Source organism: Rhyacophila brunnea, unplaced genomic scaffold (assembly GCF_057557595.1).
Source record: "Rhyacophila brunnea isolate RB1 unplaced genomic scaffold, BYU_Rbru_1.0 scaffold_88, whole genome shotgun sequence".
In the NCBI taxonomy this organism is placed as follows: domain Eukaryota; kingdom Metazoa; phylum Arthropoda; class Insecta; order Trichoptera; family Rhyacophilidae; genus Rhyacophila; species Rhyacophila brunnea.
In genome coordinates, this window is record NW_028233359.1 from 1,205,419 (window position 1) to 1,225,237 (window position 19,819).

Here is a 19,819-nt window from a genome sequence, read left to right on the forward strand (position 1 = left end):
CTCAGGGTGTTGGTGTGCACTTGGGGTGTCAAACAAATTGTTTGTTTCAACTTTGTAATTTAGTGCTATAAAGGAGCACGGGTCCAGAATTAAATAAAACCCTAGGATTAGCTTTACTTCGTATATTGTTTTCACCAGTTATTTTTATAATATTCCTTTACACTTGCATCTTAATATTAATTTATGACTTAATATGAATACAAAAATACTTTATAACGAGGTTCTTAATAATTATTATTTTTTAGATACCTAATTAATGTTTTATAACACAATCCGAATTACTCTTTACAATTATTATTGCTTTGAATTACATTCCTCATTGTTTCTTAATTAACAATTGTGGCTTTTGGATTACAATCCTTATAGTTCTTATTTTATAATAATTATTATTATATCACTTAAATACCTAGCGATGACTTTAAGTTATCCCGATAATTAAACAATCTCTGCAGCGACCGGCGTAGGCTGTAAGTAAGCACTATTTTTCGTAACAAACCGTTGAGGTCATATTATTACGTGCATCTCAGTCTGAGGCTCTAACCGCCCTTCCCGCGAGAACCGGCGCCTTTCACAGAGATAAATTACTCCGCGTAACTCTGCTTCTAATTGGCTAACGGTTGGCATCAAAATTATTATCCGAATACATAAAATCTTATGTCTACAAATATAACATAATGATGTTCATTTACAATTCAAAATAATACCAAATAAACCAGAATGGAATTACTAATGGATGCGCGTAATCGTGAAGTGGCTATTCGATATAATTAGCATGCTATTTAAATGTAGTTATTATCTCTGTTTGCGTGCCATAACTTCAGTGACGTCTAACTGGTTGTTAATAATCAGATTTATTGTTATTCTAATGTTGTTACAATTACGTATAGCAGCAAAAATGGTTATGTAGAGGTTTTATATTTGAAATATACAAATGTCAAGTTGTTGTCTATGGTCATTGATCGACCAAGGACAATAAAAATGAAATGAGTCAACAATTCAGTTGCAAATCCGACCTTCAACAGTACAGTCAGTCATGCGAGCAACTCCGCATAAAGTTTCGATATCATATTCAAAATCATAATGTAACCTTCTGTAACAAACTACAAAAACAATGTGAAACAGTGTCTTATTTTAGTGCCGTGTTAATCTTAAATGTTTTAGGACAATATAAAACAATCCATATCAAAACTATGTCTCATTTAATCTTGCCCCCGAACATTATATTATCACACACACGAAGCAACCTTCTACATATAAATAAAAGACGTTATATCTTCACAACCTACAACAATATTTTATTATCCTTACTATTATTATTTATTATCCGCTAGCAAACCGCGATTCCACGTGTGACGTATGCAGGTACATACACGTAACTAACATAATTTTTTTTACACATGCTAATTGTTTGTGATTGATGAAAAAATCGACCCCGAAAGATTTGGGATATTGTTTACTAATCACGGAATTCAATGGTATCGAAAATTGTCCAGGAGGGAACCCCTAGTGTCAATACGCTCAGATGCTATGCCACAATACTAACGTGTCACATAAATACCAGTGGTGAATACTACCAACATGATGGTTGACAGACTGCATAAGTGGTACGTCTTCATAAACGTCATAACATAAATATAAAATAATGGATAAGTTAGCGGATATCTATACGAACATACGATACCATATAATTAGAAGGCTATAACACTAATATGTCTTTGTATGTTTTTAAGACTACCAGATGACGAGCATCATTCTATATAAACGTACATTGCATTTATAAGGTTTTTCACCGGTATGTCATTTTATGTTTCTTATGATCACCAAGATGCGAGCATCTATATAAACATACATTGCATTAGGAGGTTTTCACCAGTATGTGTAATTTATGTGTTTTGAGATGAACAAGTCGCGAGTATCCAAATGAAAATACATTGCATTTATAAGGTTTATCACCAGTAGATGTGATTTTATGTTTTATAAGTTCACTAAGTTGCGAGCATCGACATGAACAGAGATTCCATTTATAAGGTTTTCCACCAGAATGTGTGATTTGATGTGAGTTATGATGACCAAGTTTCGAACATTTAGATAACCATACATTGCATTCATAAGGTTTTTTTTTTACCAGTATGTGTTTATTTATGTGTTTTAAGCTGACTAGATGTCGAGGATTTATATGAACATACATTGCATTTAAAGAGGTTTTCACCAGTATGTGTCATTTTATGAATCTTAAGAGGACTAAGTCGCGAGCATCTATGTGAACATACATTGCATTTATAAGGTTTTTCACCAGTTTGTGTCATTTTATGTGCTTTGAGCCGACTAGATGTCGAGGATTTATATGAACATACATTGCATTTAAAGGGGTTTTCACCAGTATGTGTCATTTTATGTATCTTAAGATAACTAAGTCGCGAGCATCTATATGAACATACACTGCATTTATAAGGTTTTTCACCAGTATGTGTCATTTTATGTCTTTTGAGATGACTAGATCTCGAGGATTTATATGAACATACATTGCATTTAAAGGAATATTCGCCAGTATGTGTCATTTTATGTATCTTAGGATCACCATGTCGCGAGCATGTATATGAACATACAATGCATTTATAAGGTTTTTCACCAGTATGTGTCATTTTATGTGTTTTGAGCCCACTAGATGTCGAGCATTTATACGAACAAACACTGCATTTAAAGGGTTTTTCACCAGTATGTGTCGTTTTATGTTTTTTGAGCTAACAGAGTTGCGAGCATATATATAAACATACATTGCATTCATAAGGTTTTTCATCAGTATGTTTCATTTTATGTGTTCTGAGATAAACAAGTCGCGAGCATCTATATGAACATACACTGCATTTATAAGGTTTTTCACCAGTATGTCTTTTGAGATGATTAGATCTCGAGGATTTATATGAACATACATGCATTTAAAGGGTTATTTGCCAGTATGTATCATTTTATGTATCTTAAGATCACCATGTCGCGAGCATGTATATGAACATACACTGCATTTATAAGGTTTTTCACCAGTATGTGACATTTTATGTCTTTTGAGATAACTAGATGTTGACGATTTAAATGAACAAACATCGCATTTATAGGGTTTTTCACCAGTATGTGTTATTTTATGTGTTTTGAGCCCACTAGATGTCGAGCATTTATATGAACATAGATTGAATTTAAAGGGTTTTTCCCCAGTATGTGTCATTTTATGTTTTTTAAGATCACCAAGTTGCGAGCATCTGTATGAACATATATTGCATTTATTAGGTTTTTCACCAGTATGTCTCATTTTATGTTTTTTAAGAACACTAGATATCGAGCATGTATATGAACATACACTGCATTTATAAGGTTTTTCCCCAGTATGTGTCATTTTATGTTTTTTAAGATCACCAAGTTGCGAGCATCTGTATGAACATATATTGCATTTATTAGGTTTTTCACAAGTATGTCTCATTTTATGTTTTTTAAGAACACTAGATATCGAGCATGTATATGAACATACACTGCATTTATAAGGTTTTTCAACAGTATGTGTCATTTTATGTCTTTTGAGCCCACTGGATGTCGAGCATTTATACGAACATACACTGCATTTAAAGGGTTTTTCACCAGTATGTGTCGTTTTATGTTTTTTGAGATAACCAAGTTGCGAGCATCTGTATGAACATACATTGCATTCATAAGGTTTTTCACCAGTGTGATTCATTTTATGTCTTCTGAGATGACCAAGTTGCAAGCATCTATATGAACATACATTGCATTTATAGGGTTTTTCACCAGTATGTGTCATTTTATGGGTTTTGAGCGTACTAGATGTCGAGGATTTATATGAACATACATTGCATTTAAAAGGTTTTTCACCAGTATGTGTCATTTTATGTATCTTAAGATCACCAAATTGCGAGCATTTATATGAACATACGCTGCATTCATAAGGTTTTTCACCAGTATGTGTCATTTTATGTGTTTTGAGATAACAAAGTCGCGAGCATCTATATGAACATACATTGCATTTAAAGGGTTTTTCACCAGTATGTGTCATTTTATGTATCTTAAGATCACGAGGTGTCGAGCATTTATATGAACATTCACTGCATTTATAGGGTTTTTCACCAGTATGTGTCATTTTATGTATTTTGAGATGACCAAGTCGCGAGCATCTATATGAACATACATTGCATTTATAAGGTTTTTCACCCGTACTTGCATTTTTATTTGCTTTAATATTACTATGTTGAGAAAATACGATGACTTGATTTTGATCATCAATCACGTCCATGTGAGCAATTTTATGAGATTTTAGAGCACTTCTGCTACCAAAAACTGCGCTACAAATGCAGCAAATTAAATTAAGTGAGAAATGGATTACTCTTCTTAGAATAAGGCGAAGTTCCTTCGGAGTATCTCGTTCAAAAATTTCTTTTTTAATATCTTTCTCATCTATCGTGACTTCTGCATACTGCAACATTCTATCCTGGATTCCATCATCTGAGGGTTGTTGACTGTCGCCTGTATCGTGATGTTCTGTGAAAAATTCCGTGGTAGAAACCTAGAAAGAAATTCAATATTATCAATTATGTGTTATAATATTCCATTTGTTTTTTTTTCATTTTGCTTTTCAGCATCTGCCGACATTATTAAATAACGAAGTGAGAGTAAAATGGCAATAGTGTCGTTGGAGAGTGTGCATAGGCATTTGACACCAATACAAGAGCACCGACCTTCAGTTGGTGTTCGTGGAGGTGAACTTTTGACGTATTACTGCATATTTCAGCCTTATAATCAACCCGTCGCTAAATAAAATGACGTTAATCACCCATAACAAAACCAAACTAAGAACCAAGGTATAAGTCCCGCAGTTCATACTGACCGGTTTAACAACTATTCAGGATGGGCTGTGGATGCCAAAAGTCGACCTAAGCGGTAAGTATTATAGATGTAGTATAATATATATATAGTATATATATAGGTATTACTCGTATGCATAACGAATTAATATGTATTTAAAATGTTTAATTGTACTGATAACATAAGATCACTCAACAAATTTAATATACCATTACTCAATGTGTAGAATCGATTAAATTAACAATCATTGTATAATTGCCATTACATTATAATCAAAATGACGGATCAAAATACGAAGCTGTTATATACGAGGGTAGTCCTAGAAGTACCCGACCTAAGAAAGAAAACACAAAAAAATGGGATTTTTTTTTAAATTTCTTTACGTAGTCTTCTTTTAGGTCGATACACTTTTTCCAGCGATGTTCAATAGCTATGATACCCTGTTTATAGTGAGAAACGTGGAGCTCTTCAAAACAGCCATCAACCGCCGACTCCACCTCTTCATTGTTGGCAAATCTTTTACCACCGAGCCATTTTTTGAAGTTAGGAAACAGAAAATATTACGAGGGGGCTAAATCTGGCGAATAGGGTGCGTTAGGAATCAATTCGAATTTTAACTCATTAATTTTGACCATCGCGATAACGGATGTGTGAACTGATGAATTGTCCCGATGAAACCAAACAATCTTTTTCGCCAAATGTGGTTATTTTTTCCTAATTTCATCACTCAAACGCTGCAATAAGTTTGCATAATACACGCCGTTGATTGTTTTTCCTTTCTGAAGATAATCAATGAAAATTACCCCTCGCGCATCCCAAAAAAACTGACGCAATGATCTTGCCTGCAGATGGAACTGTCTTCGCCTTCTTTGGAGCCGATTCTCTCCATTCAGTCGATTGTTTTGACTGTTCTTTCGTCTCAGGTGTGAATCGATGGAACCATGTTTCATCCATGGTTATTAGACGCAAAAACTCTGCTTTATTGCTGTGAAACTTCGCCAAACACTCGATTGAAACATCCTCACGACGCTGTTTTTGTTTCATTGTGAGTAATCGCGGCACCCACCTTTCGTACAGCTTTCTCATGTCTAAATTTTCATTCAATATGTGATGTACGGCACTTGTTGAAATGCCTACCATGTCTAGTAGCTCGCGCAATTTCAGTCGACGTTCATCCAATACCATTTTGTGGATTTTCTTCACCATTTCTGGCCCCATTCACCTCACCTCATTTGGTCGACCACTGCGATGTTCGTCTTGGCAGCTCGTACAGCCTCTTTTAAGGGCGGACATGCTCAGCGTATGTCAAAATAGAGCTTTTATTTTATTTTCAAATCATGATCCTGGACATTCCTTAAACGTTGTAGATATTCTATTTATATAATTTTAAAGTCTTATTATCCTTTATATTTATTTTAAACATTTGATGACTGCATAAAGTATTTTTATTACATAAAATAGTATTCTTTTAAACCTCTCGCTCTAATATTTTAGAATATAGTCATATTTCAGTACATGCATGTGCAGTGGTGTTAAGATTTTTTTAATTTATTAATTTTCAAACGCATTTATAAAACCATTAGTATAATTTATGTCGACATTATTATAGTGAAATATTTACGGTAAACAATTATATTGATAATCCCTGTGATCCCAAATTTGACAAGAATTAGGCATTTTATTATTCAAAAAATGGGCAAGATTAACACATTTGAAGATAATTCTAAAGATACTAATTATGAACATTCAAGTGCGATAAACATTTTACGAATAATGATTGCTTTATAATAACTATTGAAGAATAACAAGTGTTTTTTTTGAAATACGCCATTTCTTCTGGCATTTCCCAGTGGTTTAGCTATAAAATAAGGCCGTACCCATAAATTGACACAATAAAACTGAAGTAGGGAGTAAGATCATGTTAACGCGCATGTTTTAACATGTACCTAAACAGGAGGAGTGTCCCCTTTTAAGCCATTTCCTCCCAAAGTCCCTCCGGGCGCCTATCAAAAGAGCCCGAATTTCTATAGAATTCAGTTCCGTTCAAGTGATATTCTCCAAAACACGCGCAGGATCTCTTCAGTGCAAACTTCGCACTTTTCGTAAAAGTCATCGTAAATAGAAACACTCACACATCCGAAAGTAAACCACTAACAAGTTTACCGAGCGATAATAATTATTAGTCATACTCCGATGACTCACCAGTATTAATGATCGCAAATAAGTTCCTAAGTACTTCGATCAGCCGTTCCACCGCGAGTACATCCTAATTACGTGTGCGGTTCTCCAACTTTCTAATTAGCGACTCATACCTCTATGCCGCCTAGTGTAAATCTAGACATTATAAATAATTATATAAATCGTTTCTATTCATTTTAATAAGGTGTAAAATTTAAGTTTTATAAATGAATAAACAAACATTTTATAAGTTTCTTTATAAAACCGAGTTCCTTGAACAAAAGACAATTAGAAAAATTATAAATAAATATTTCTTTAAATAAACTATAGACAATATTAAGACTTTTATAAGTTAATAAAAAGTAAATAAATAAATATAAATAAATAAATTTGGACTTAAATACTCAATAAAATTCTACGAATTAGTTCCTATAATTATAAATATAAACTATTTATAATTTTTTTACAGTTTTTCTAAAAACTATATTATACAATATATAAATTACTAGCTGACCCGGCGTACTTCGTACCGCCTCAGAATCAATAATCTTGTGTTAACTTATTAGCTAAATTAAATTCAGTTTTTTATTAAGTTAAAATGAATACTCAAATGAATAAGTTCAATAAATGTGCAAAAATAAAATCAAAATGAAAAGTAAATTATATTGAGCTGTACACACTGTACACCCACGATGACCGCGTGGATTAAGCGCCGGTCTATAGTGTCGAGGGTCCCAGGTTCGAATCCTGGGTCTGGTAAGTTCACATATTGTTTTTCAATTTGTTCATGAGTATGGTCCTAATAGGTTGAGCAAGTGGCTGACATCCATTTCTCGTTAAAATAAAATCTGTTAATACAAACCTCCAATCTGTGGAGGCCCATATGATCCTATTAGGATCGGACATGGTCAAAAGAAAAAAAAGTATGTTATTCACGTGGCAGCAAGGCATTTGCTTTATTGAAGCGAATGGAAACGATTCGCGTAGCATTGTTGCACTACTTTCTGTTAAACTATTTGCTGGATGGGTTGCACTCGGGTCGATTCCCTTCATTGAATGACCTTGTGATATACGACATTTTTCGTTTTGTTGTCAGGTGAAAAAACGTACAAAGCAGATGATTAGCCGACACATGAACATGCTGCGTACAATTGACCGTGAGAGAAACATTCATTTTATAGATTCAGGCCACAAACACGCAAGGATTGGCCTCGTAATCTGTTGATCGTCATGCCGAATGCAAGACGAATTGAAAATTGAATTCGTTTAAACTCGAATGGCATATCAGTTGAGATCATCGAAATTCTCGGATTGAGAACTTCCTCACCTTTGAACATTCCTTTGATTATCGTCACGTGAATCACGTTGCCCATGAGTTTTATTTTATTTATTTATTTATTTAGAAAAAGATTATTACGGCATTGACAACTAACTCACCACCAAACGCGTTATGTTACGTAGTTTTTGTTGGTTCAGATTTCAAAGCATGATGACTACTGAGCCATCCTTCAGTTGTAAATTGTGCGGTAGCAAGCCAGGCAGATCCAATGACTTTAAAAATTCAGTTGGATAGTTAGTTGCTTTGTCTTCGTTTGTTACACAGTCGGTAGATTTGAAGGAATGCAGTGGACCAACGATTTGATTTTGAATTGTGAAGTTTAAGTATCCACATCTTTGTTGTTTGCCGCAAGAATGCTCGTTCACTCAACCAATTGTGCTTTTTGTGGTGAGCAATGATGTTCGGGAACACTTTACAGAATTAATAAGTTTTAAATAGTCTTCATTCGAAATATAGTTCGCTAATGGCCTCGAATAGAAATGGGCTGGACACATATCTCGAAGAAGGGGCAATCGTTGGACAAATCCAGTCATTGAATGGTACCCAAGAGGTACGAAACGTCCGTAAGGTAGACCTAGAGGCCGCTGGATCGATTAAATAATAGAGTTTTGCGGAAATACGTGCCAACGCAACGTACAGGACAGAGAGAAGTGGAATCAGCTTGGAGAGGCCTTTATTCAGCAGTGAATAGATAGAGGCTGATAATGATGAAATAGTCTATATTATTACGCATCCCAGCCCATCTATTCTGTGAAAAGGGTGCTATCGAGGGTAGTTTATCATATTTATGTAACGAGACGGCTAATTATTACAATAAGTTAACCATCTAAAGCTAAACTGTCAAAAAGTGATATGTTTTAACAGCCCCTATTTTGGCTGTGTTAGCTTTTAGAGCGAGACAGATAAAATTGAAAGAGCCCAACAAATTGTATCTCCAGCAAAAGTAATTTACTTACTATAGTATGTGAAAAAGGGTGAATAGCGAAAACAAATAAATGCTCTCACACAAAACCTAACTGATAACTGGTTTGGTATTTAACTAGAATTGAACATACAAACTATGGAGTGATGGTAGGTTTCAAATGTGATATGCAATGAAAAACAATCGGTGTGTGTACGCGCGTTAGAATTTATACTTCTTTGGCGTAACAAACAAAAAAATTGTGATAAACTATATTCTTTGACTAGCTCGTAATTATCTTGTTAAATTACACACTCAGGACCGCTTATTGGAACGCCGTTGGTTTATTTATATAAACTTTAACTTATATTACTAAATTATATAATGGTTTCTCGTTGTTTTTTTTTATTTTAAAGTATCAACTGTCACTCTGGCGTTTAATCATTTGTTTACGTAAGAAATTGCAAATGGCCGACAATAATAAATTCACTGCCTCCTAGGCAATGAAACAATTCTAAACTATAATATAATACTGTCGTCACGATTGCAGTACCATACCGTGGCGTAAAAGTAGTGCGTTCGCCTGATAACCGAACATTCGGTGGTTCGAATCCAATCGAGTGCGTTTTTTTCGTGTGAAAAAATAAATTATGTGTTACATGTCACACGCCAAAAATACACTCTCTGATTTCCCAAACGCGCCAAAAAAGTATAATTTAAGAAATCTTATTAATATAGTCGTCAGCTAGAACACACAGGTACAACGATCAAATACTAAACTAATTCAAGTACTTATATGCATATGGGTACCTAAATAGAGTTACCTCAATGAAGAAGTGACATAGTTATAGCTGATCCAGAATTGAGATAGAATGCAATTCAGTTGCCGACTTCGACTGAAGACGTCACCGAGGAGATGCAGTCTTTACATGTAAAATCGGACATACCTGTTGTACTGGTCTGTAATCTGAATACGAGCATCCTGGTTGAGGATATTCATCATAAAATGGGTTTAACGTATCTTCGATAAGCTTGCGCTTGACGTCAACAAACCCACAGTCTTTCTCAGATTTTGCGGGGTACTGAAAGGAACATAATACTATAAGATCACAATATAACATAAATAGTCTAGTTTAGCCCATATATCGTTATATTATATCTGTTATTTGTATGAGAATTGGAGTACCTATATTATGTTATTACTTATTAAAGAGAAGTTAGCGTACGTTTCCTTAACAGAGTTAAAAAATAATCACCTATCCATGCATTGCTTTTCCCTCCATCACCCGCCACGTCTCCACACCCGTTATGCAGGCGTATACCGTGGCGTAACGAACGATAGGCGCTGTTCAAATTTGTGCCAAAAGTGTCCCAGGAGCAACTTCCCAAGACCTTGGTTGGCGTGCACTAGAGTGTGCGTGATCCTTAATTTCATATAATGTATTACAGGGACTTTAATAGAGAGATTATTATAGGGACACTCCCAGAGGATGTGATCGGCATCCTGCAATTCGCCACATAAGCAAGTCGGAGATTCTATTAGGCCAAGCTGACAGAGCTTGGAGGCAAAACCACCGTGTCCGGTTAAGAACTGAGAAGTCCAATGGTCTGGAGTCAATCTGGTTATCTCCATGCGCCACATAATATTAGGAATGCTTATCCTAGCCATGCAATGCTAATTATTTTAATACAAAAATTTGAGTAGGTATAATATGCTATGATATAAGTAAGTTGAATACAATCACGAAATGTGTTTGACAGTTAGCTATATTCGTTTTAAAACTCAGTATCTTTTAGTAAGATACACATATCTATCGTAATTATCGGTACTTCAAACCAAGGCTGCACTTGTACCAATAATTACGAACCCAAACGTCCCGGACGCCTCCACCATAAAGCAAGAGAATGCTGATGATTCAGGTTACAAGTTTGTGGTTAGTTTTTTTAAGAATCTGTCAAATACTACCTACTGCAAAACACCAGTATGAAGTAAATGGGTAGTATGTTTTTATATTTTACTACTACTATTTAATAATGTTTTCAAATTTTGTTTAATCAATTACCCTCTAACATTCAATTCGACAGCAATTATCATTTTATTTTAGTATTAATTGTTCACCATTATGTAAGTACATGCTAGGCGTATAACTCGTTTACACGTGCATGGATTTACTGCTGACAGTACGTATTATCGCGGCCATAACAATAAAATGCACGTATTGTCATGCAAGTTGAAATATTGCATGGATCAATCAAAAAAGTTTCTGAATTTTTATGCGACAAATCTGCGCCAGCGCAGTAGAACGATAGTGGCGAACCTGGCGACAAAAAAACAAACTTCATCGCTCATTTTGAGGTGAACCGGTTTCTTTACCGTGTAATGATAACATCGCGTTTTTACGCTGACAGTACGTATTATCGCGGCCATAACAAGAAAATGCACGTATTGTCATTCAAGTTGCAATATTGCATGCATCAATCAAAAAAGTTCGGAAGCTTCAGAATTTTTATACGACAAATCTGCGACAGCGCAATATAACGATAGTGGCGAACCTGCCGGCAAAAAAACTACACCGCCCATTTTGAGGTTAACCGATTTTTTTACCGTGAAATGATAACATTGCGTCTCGCTTACTCTTGATGAATGAGATTGGAGAGAGACACACTTTTATGTATAAACAATTGATGTTAAAAATAGTCACGATTACTGCAAATAAATCCATGCAAGTCTACAGGCGCTATTAACTTTTCCCTTACCATGACAAAAAATTACGCGCGTTCCCATGCTGTCCACTCAGTGGACTGATAGAAAATTGGCATTTTAGGGCATTTTAAAAGCTAATTGATTGCTTCAAAAGGTAAAGTATGTTTTTAAATACTGTTTAGTCATCGTTTAACATTTTATTCTGTGTATATTACATGCAATTATCTCTTAATCGTGTATAATATCGGACATCGATAAATGTACATCATAACCAAACCACGGCTTGTCTCGGTCTGTTTTAAATGAAACAACCAACATACGCTGCCATTTCACGGAGAGTGGGGGTGGCTAATTCATCCGAAGCGAACGAGGGATGTTATTAGGTAGGATAACATCTGTGTGGACTTGCGTTATCACGTTCACCACATAAAATAATAGTTATAATTTTGCAATATCGATTCCCTATATAATTTTAAAACACTGTGATCTTATTGTATCATGTTATTAAGTATTTTTAAAAATCGTAATTTAAAACACATTAAAATAATATACTTACATAAGAATAATTAAACAAGAAAAATACTCCAATCTTATAGTTTCCACTAAATATATTTTAATATCATGCTTCTTATGGTGAAATAATACACATTAATAAATATTAATCACTACGCTACTTGAAGTTATACGCACGTATTAAGTATATACCTCTAAGACTATAGATATATCATACCTACTTTTAGATAATTTCCCTAGTATAACCTAGTATATAAAAAAATTACCTATAATTTTGCAATATCGATTCCCTGATTATAATCTATAATATAAAAATCAATATTTGTTTTATTAATACTTTCGACCGAAGGTACTTGATGGAATTTGAATTTAAATTCTAATGGATTCAAGCTCTGTACTATTCCATTTAAGTCGTTTTTTTCGACCCGGGTTTTGCCTTTCGGCATCTTCAGGCGTCGTGTACACTCACCAAAGGCAAACACACACTGACAACGAATACCCTTAACTCTACCTTATATAGTAAATCAATACAATAAAGTAGGTAAAAACTCCATTACCTACCTATTTAGTCAGAAATTACAACAAAAATACAATAAACAAATTATGAATAGCTGAAGTAAAAACCTAATTAGTAAAATCCCTCTCTTATTAATAACAATACACTGGACAGCATATTATTATAATAAATCGTCAAACCTAATTAAAGGTAAAAATTCTTTATAACAGTAAAAATACTACACTCAAGAGGTGTAAATCGTCAATTCTAAGAATAAATAATTAATCGAGTTAACTAATGAGATTTTAGTCTTTAATAATACTCTTACAAGGTACCTACTTTCAAAACATTATTTTTTAACAAAAACAAAATTATACATCGACGGCCCCAGGAAAAACCATGATAAGTCTAAAATCATAAATGTTCAGGAGAGCGAAAAAACTAAAATATTTACGCTATTAAATTCATCATATAAAATGAGTAAGTTTTTTCTTATCTTATTTAAATAAATCAGATAGACCATTTTATGGTCTATATTCCTATCAAAATTTAATGGTGATTCATTAATTAACAGTTGATATAATGTCCAAAAATCGTTTTTATTTGGAATAATATTACGCACTTTATATTTTGACTCGATTCAACATGCTTTTGCGCGGACGAAATAGATTACTGACTCCGCATAACACATTCATATTCTGAGATAGAAACCTTATTTTACGTCGCATTTTTCTTACTCCATACGATTTTATTAATTACAACTATAGTTATAACGCTCTTTTACGGAAAAATTGACATTGCGCAATATTTAACTCGAAATAGTACAGCGTGTCTATAAAATCTTAACAAGGGATATAGGGACATATTGATATATATATATTTTATACGGAGTTTTTATAATTTAAATGTATTTAAGTATGACTTTTTATGTTTTTTTGCAAATTATTATTGATATTTTTATAAATAATCAGAATATGTAAATTACGAAATAATAAACATTCAAGAAAAATGTTTATAATGGAATAATAAAGAAGTTATGAGAAAATTAGTACATAACACTACTTACTACACCATCAATAAAATATCTATTTTTTATACTACTTCGTAACAAATTTTTCATTAAAAATATAGAATAGATAGAAAAAAACAATGTAATGTTAATGGTCATGTATATCGCTAGAAGAATTTTAATTTAATTAATATTCAGTACAATTATCGAAACCAGAGAGATAATATATTTCATTAAATAAATCATTATAAGTTCGCTAATGGTTTACATAAAGGATATACTGAGTGAATTAAATTAGTAATTATCACTTTAGAACACACATAATTATTATTGTTCAATACAAAATACAAAAATATTAAATTACTAGTGGAATATAATATTATACATAACAATTTGGCACAAATGTACCAACCAAAGCATCGAAATGTTGGAAAAAATATATTTAAGTAGGTTTATTAGTTTCAAAAATTTTAATACTAGTAAACCTAAAGAAAGTGTTATTAATAACCTAAGAATTATTATTTAAAGACAGCTGAATTCACTTTCGTTATCAAATGAGATCGCATTATTAAAATGTTCATCAGCAGAAGTTAAATTCATATAAAATTTATACTAGGCTTGTATTACATACACATTCTATAATCACGATTAGGTAATTACCTATCTAAAATAACATTGATACAACATTATGTAGTTGCTGTAGCAAGAGTGATAACACTGATAACCTTTTCAGTACCTACCTTCTATTCACTTTTTTCAATTCAATTTTTACAACATAATATCTTTCTGTAATTGATCTTGTAAAATTGTAATTAAAAGCTTATAAATACTGATACAGTGATCATATTAACTTTCGTATTGTTTTTATAATGTTTATTGTTGATATGAGTTTAATTATCGATTAGTAAACATAGTTGAATTATATTTAATTGTCAACATAAATCATGAAACATCAGTATAAGTACGTCTTAATTGAACTCAGTTATGTTAATTAATACGAGGTGTCATGATTGCAATAATTTATTTGGAAAGATAAAATAAATATGTACCTCCCCAACATTGTAATATTTAGTTTAAAATTTAAATAATCGTGGTACGAATCTGCATTTTTCTAAACGGTTGGCTTTTAACTAGTATTTTCTTTAAATGATACATTATATTGTTATCTAATCTAATCAATTACGTAGAGTTTTATTAAATACTTTCTCAAAAAAACATAGTTTAATCACTTTATTTAACTTACTATTTTGATCGATCTATATAACTCCGACCGATTTAACTTAGATAAAAAATAGTAATTACTATTTATGCTAGTTTTAATATTTTAAAACAGTCATATTCAATAAATTAATACGAGGTAAGTATATATGAGAGTAGGTACTAGATTTTTCAAAACTAATTGATATTTTGTTTGATATTATACCTACCGGGGATACCACAATATGTTAATCCCATCTCATACATATTATTTACCTAGATTCTAGACAACAATAAATGATTCATAAACTGACTAGTATCATACACGTTTTTCGGTAAAATTCTATTGAAAATAATAGATAAAATAAGTTTTCAAAAAACCCGGCTAATCTTTTTTTTAGGTGACCGACATGTAATAATAATTTATAATCCACAGAGCTCGTTTTCGAGAAACATTCAATGTACAAAGTAATAATAAAATATACCCTTTTATATTATTGCAAACATAAAATTAACACGTCGGACGTATTTAAATTTTACAATGAGCTTAAGTTGGTCCCAATGTGTACAAATCAATTAGTAAGCCTTTCGGAAATTCTCACCATTTGAAAGAGTAATAAAAATGATTTTTTTCTATTTCTTAAGTCATAAATATTATTCCGTAATTAGTAAGAATTTTACTAAGAGAATAATAAAATAAACTCTCTTGTATTTTTCGAATATAATAGATTCTAAAAAGTCCATATATAACTCTGCTAACAAAGGAGACAGATAATTTCCCATTGCCAGGCCTGAAATTTGTTTATAACATTTACCGTTAAATTGGAAATAATTTTGTTCTACACATATGTCTAAAATATTCATCAATTCCGAGATAATCACTGGATTAATCACTGGAATTTCAGAACATTTAGCAGCCCAAAGATTGGAGAAGGATACTTCAACGTTTGCTAACCACTTATTAAATGAAAAACACACGTTTGACATTGAAAAGGGTACAAAACTACTTCACAGTCATAGGGGTGATTATAAATTATTCTACCAAGAAATATTAGAAATAAATAGAGCACAGTTGCAAAGCTTACCTATACTGAACGATCAACTTAGCTACTTTCCTAGTAGCCCTTTGTTATATCCTATATGATGTATTACATATGAGACTATATATGGTCAATTGTATTGACACAAAATTTATATATGTTTGTATGAGAGTCTATGGATGAGAATTTAGGTATGTATATTTGTATAATATATATATATATATATTATATTAGGTGAGTTATATATTATATTAAGCGAGTTTATATGTATAATTTTGTTTTTGTTAAAAAATAATGTTTTAAAAGTAGGTACCTTGTAAGAGTATTATTAAAGAATAATATCTCATTAGTTAACTCGATTAATTATTTTTTCTTAGAATTGACGATTTACACCTCTTGAGTGTAGTATTTTTATTGTTATAAAGAATTTTGACCTATTATTAGGTTTGACGATTTATTATAATAATATGCTGTCCAGTGTATTGTTATTAATAAGAGATGGTTTTTACTAATTAGGTTTTTACTTCAGCTATTCATAATTTGTTTATTGTATTTTTTGTTGTAATTTCTGACTAAATAGGTAGGTAATGGAGTTTTTACCTACTTTATTGTATTGATTTACTATATAAGGTAGACTTAAGGGTGTTCGTTGTCAGTGTGTGTTTGCTTTTGGTGAGTGTACACGACGCCTGAAGATGCCGAAAGGCGAAACCCGGGTCGCAAAAAACGACTTAAATGGAATAGTACAGATCTTGAATCCATTAGAATTTAAATTCAAATTCCATCAAGTACCTTCGGTCGAAAGTATTGATATAACAAAAATATCTTACTTTAGAGATAAATCTTTAACCACAGCACATGACAACACTCATTAAAGATGGTATTTGTTTTTATAATATAAATAATTTATAACAAAGCAAATGGGAGACTTCAAATTTTATGTCAGGAGAAATATTGCTAGTTTCATGACTACTTGGTGCGATTTGCATTAAATGTCATTTACCTTTCTGTTTGTTGTGATTTCACAACTATTTTTTTTTTTGCTTTGCTTTTGACTAAACGGATTGGTTAATATACATAATTGGCATATTTATGGAGTCCAATCTAGGTGAGACCCTACAGACTCAATTACATCAAAATAAAGGCACTGCTTTTTGCGGTTCACATGCTGGTGAAATCGTCGAACTTTATTTATTAAAAAATTAAGCCGGCACTCGCGTTACGGCCAAGTAGTCATTTGTGCGATTTGCATTAAATATCATTTACCTTTCTGTTTATTGTGATTTCACAACTATTTTTTTTTTGCTTAGATAGAACTTACGAAAGTGTTAACTGTCAAACTGAACTGTGATATTGCGCATACTTTTTGACATTTATGAACAATATTTAGACAGGCAACCATGAATAGAGTGACGATCGAGCACCGATTCCAAATTGTCAACATAATCTTTGACTTATGCGATGACGCTCATTTTTGACTAAACGGATTGGTTATTAATCAAAATTGGCGTATATGGAGTAAATCAAGATTTGGCGATAAATTGATTTTGAGAAATCGACCTGTCAATTGGCATTCAGGATTGTGCGATTTGACATCTCTGGATTATTTCCTGTGAGACTTCGTGAAGTCACTGTTATATGCTGATAAACCAGCAACATATATCGTATTGGAAGCCAACGTTTTCCGTGATATACAGCCAGCAGTTCTCGAATAAATGTAGTCCAAATTGGGCGCCCCGAATTTGCTTCACTGAGAATAGCTGTGGTGGCCACATGCCCGAAATCATTTACAAATGTTAATGCCATGAAGATATCGATCCATTGAACTTAAAAAAAAACAACATTTGTAATTAAACATACCTGGTCTAATGGCTTGTATTGTAGATTAGAGCAGTAAGATTGGTTTAATTCATCATTAACTTGGTAGATTGCATTCTCAAGAAATTTTTCTTTGATGATGACTCCCTCATCATTATTCTCATACTTAATCAGACCATTATCACACTTCTGGAAATACCATTATAAATATTATGTAATAGTATCATCATGACGATTATCCTGAAGGGTCCCCCATAGCTCTTTCTTCAATAATTGGTCGCCAATGTATGACTTAATTTGGCAGGTGAATGTATAATAACGAACGACATTCCAATGCTATGGGCAATCCAACAAAATAGTGCACTCTTGCGGTCATACTTGTTTGTTTAAGTTCAATGAGGACTACATATTATTACAGATGGCTGGGTTAGTTTTTTAAAATGCATTAAGCCTAGCCTACGCCAAAAATAAATAAATAAAAAGTATTCTTCCATCTATAAAATATCTATATCATATTATGGCTTGGTTTCGCAGGGTTTTTGTTAAGTTAACAAAAACAAGCATCAGTAATATATTTTAGTGTTAGTTAAATGAAAACAAAAACAAAAACGTAGATACGAAGAAGTTTTGCGTGTACTATATTTATGTTGGATATAAGCAACCTATGTACACTCTTTGCCGCTGGATGATACCCATTTTGTATTACAAATAAAAAAATATATACTTAGGTATAGGATATAGATACCAATATACAATACAGATCAGATGACAATATACAATACATTATATACCTAACAACAATAATCAAAAGAGCATGTATATAATATGAGTTACCTGTGAATCACTTGCAAACGTCGACGCATCAAACTTTTCATACAAGTGACTGCTTTGGTCGCATGGGAAAGCCACTTCATTGAAAGTCAGCGACGCATCGTGCATACGTTTATGGTACTTCAAAATGTGCGCAGATGAAAAAAAATTACAACACACGTTGCAAACAAAATTTCTAACGAAAAAAAAAGCTCTGTTCAATCCATGTCGCAGTTTACTCGATCATAAATGTCCATTCAGTATTTCGTTGCATTATTGGACCTGATGAATACCTCATTTGAAGATACTGTCGCCTTTTGCTTCTTATTTGCGTACTGCTTCGTTCAAAAATTACCCTCGATTGAATAGGCACGTCAATGAGGTTTGATTGTTTCGCTACGCTCACGGAGACACCCTTAACCGATTCACTGTTGACCTACTATTTACTTATTAATTACCACATTTATATATCATGATAATTATATCTAATGACCAATTAATGCAAATAAGCCGTCGCGTTCTTAGGACTAAATGAGAACATAATCACTGCTGACCTTGACCTTTTAATTATCACGATTAAATAACACGTTAATTATATCGAATGGCCAAGTACTTCAACCGCGCCAGTCGGGGTGTTAGCACTAAATGAGGTAAGGCCGGTTCGGATCAGGCGAGAAGTTTAGTAACTAAACGTGTACGAACAGACAAATTCAGTCGAGTACTTTAGTAAAATCATTTAGTCGAGTCTATTCATTGTTGTAATTTATCGGTCGAGTAGCGACCCCAAACCACCTTTCACTAAATACCAAAGTGATGATATCGAATCGAACTCTATGCATAAAAATGTGGGTGGAATCATGAGACAATACGACCAAAAATCGGTTTATTGTTCGCATATGGTTAATAATGAATAATAGGTATCGGTTACTTCGCTATAATATAACTACCTAA

The 19,819-nt window shown here is 32.7% G+C and overlaps 1 protein-coding gene across 1 annotated transcript in view; it reads right to left on the reverse strand.

The window, feature by feature from the left end:
- Positions 1-652: 652 nt before the first annotated feature.
- The window catches only part of LOC147063761 (uncharacterized), a 38,726-nt gene continuing 19,559 nt past the window's right edge, over positions 653-19,819 (reverse strand). Inside the window, exons 6-10 of the mRNA XM_085959329.1 lie at positions 18,101-18,247; positions 10,229-10,363; positions 4,476-4,564; positions 3,602-3,755; positions 653-658 (exon numbers count right to left, since the gene is read on the reverse strand). Of these exons, the coding sequence (XP_085815455.1) occupies positions 653-658; positions 3,602-3,755; positions 4,476-4,564; positions 10,229-10,363; positions 18,101-18,247 (531 nt within the window). The remainder of the gene's footprint in view (positions 659-3,601; positions 3,756-4,475; positions 4,565-10,228; positions 10,364-18,100; positions 18,248-19,819) is intronic.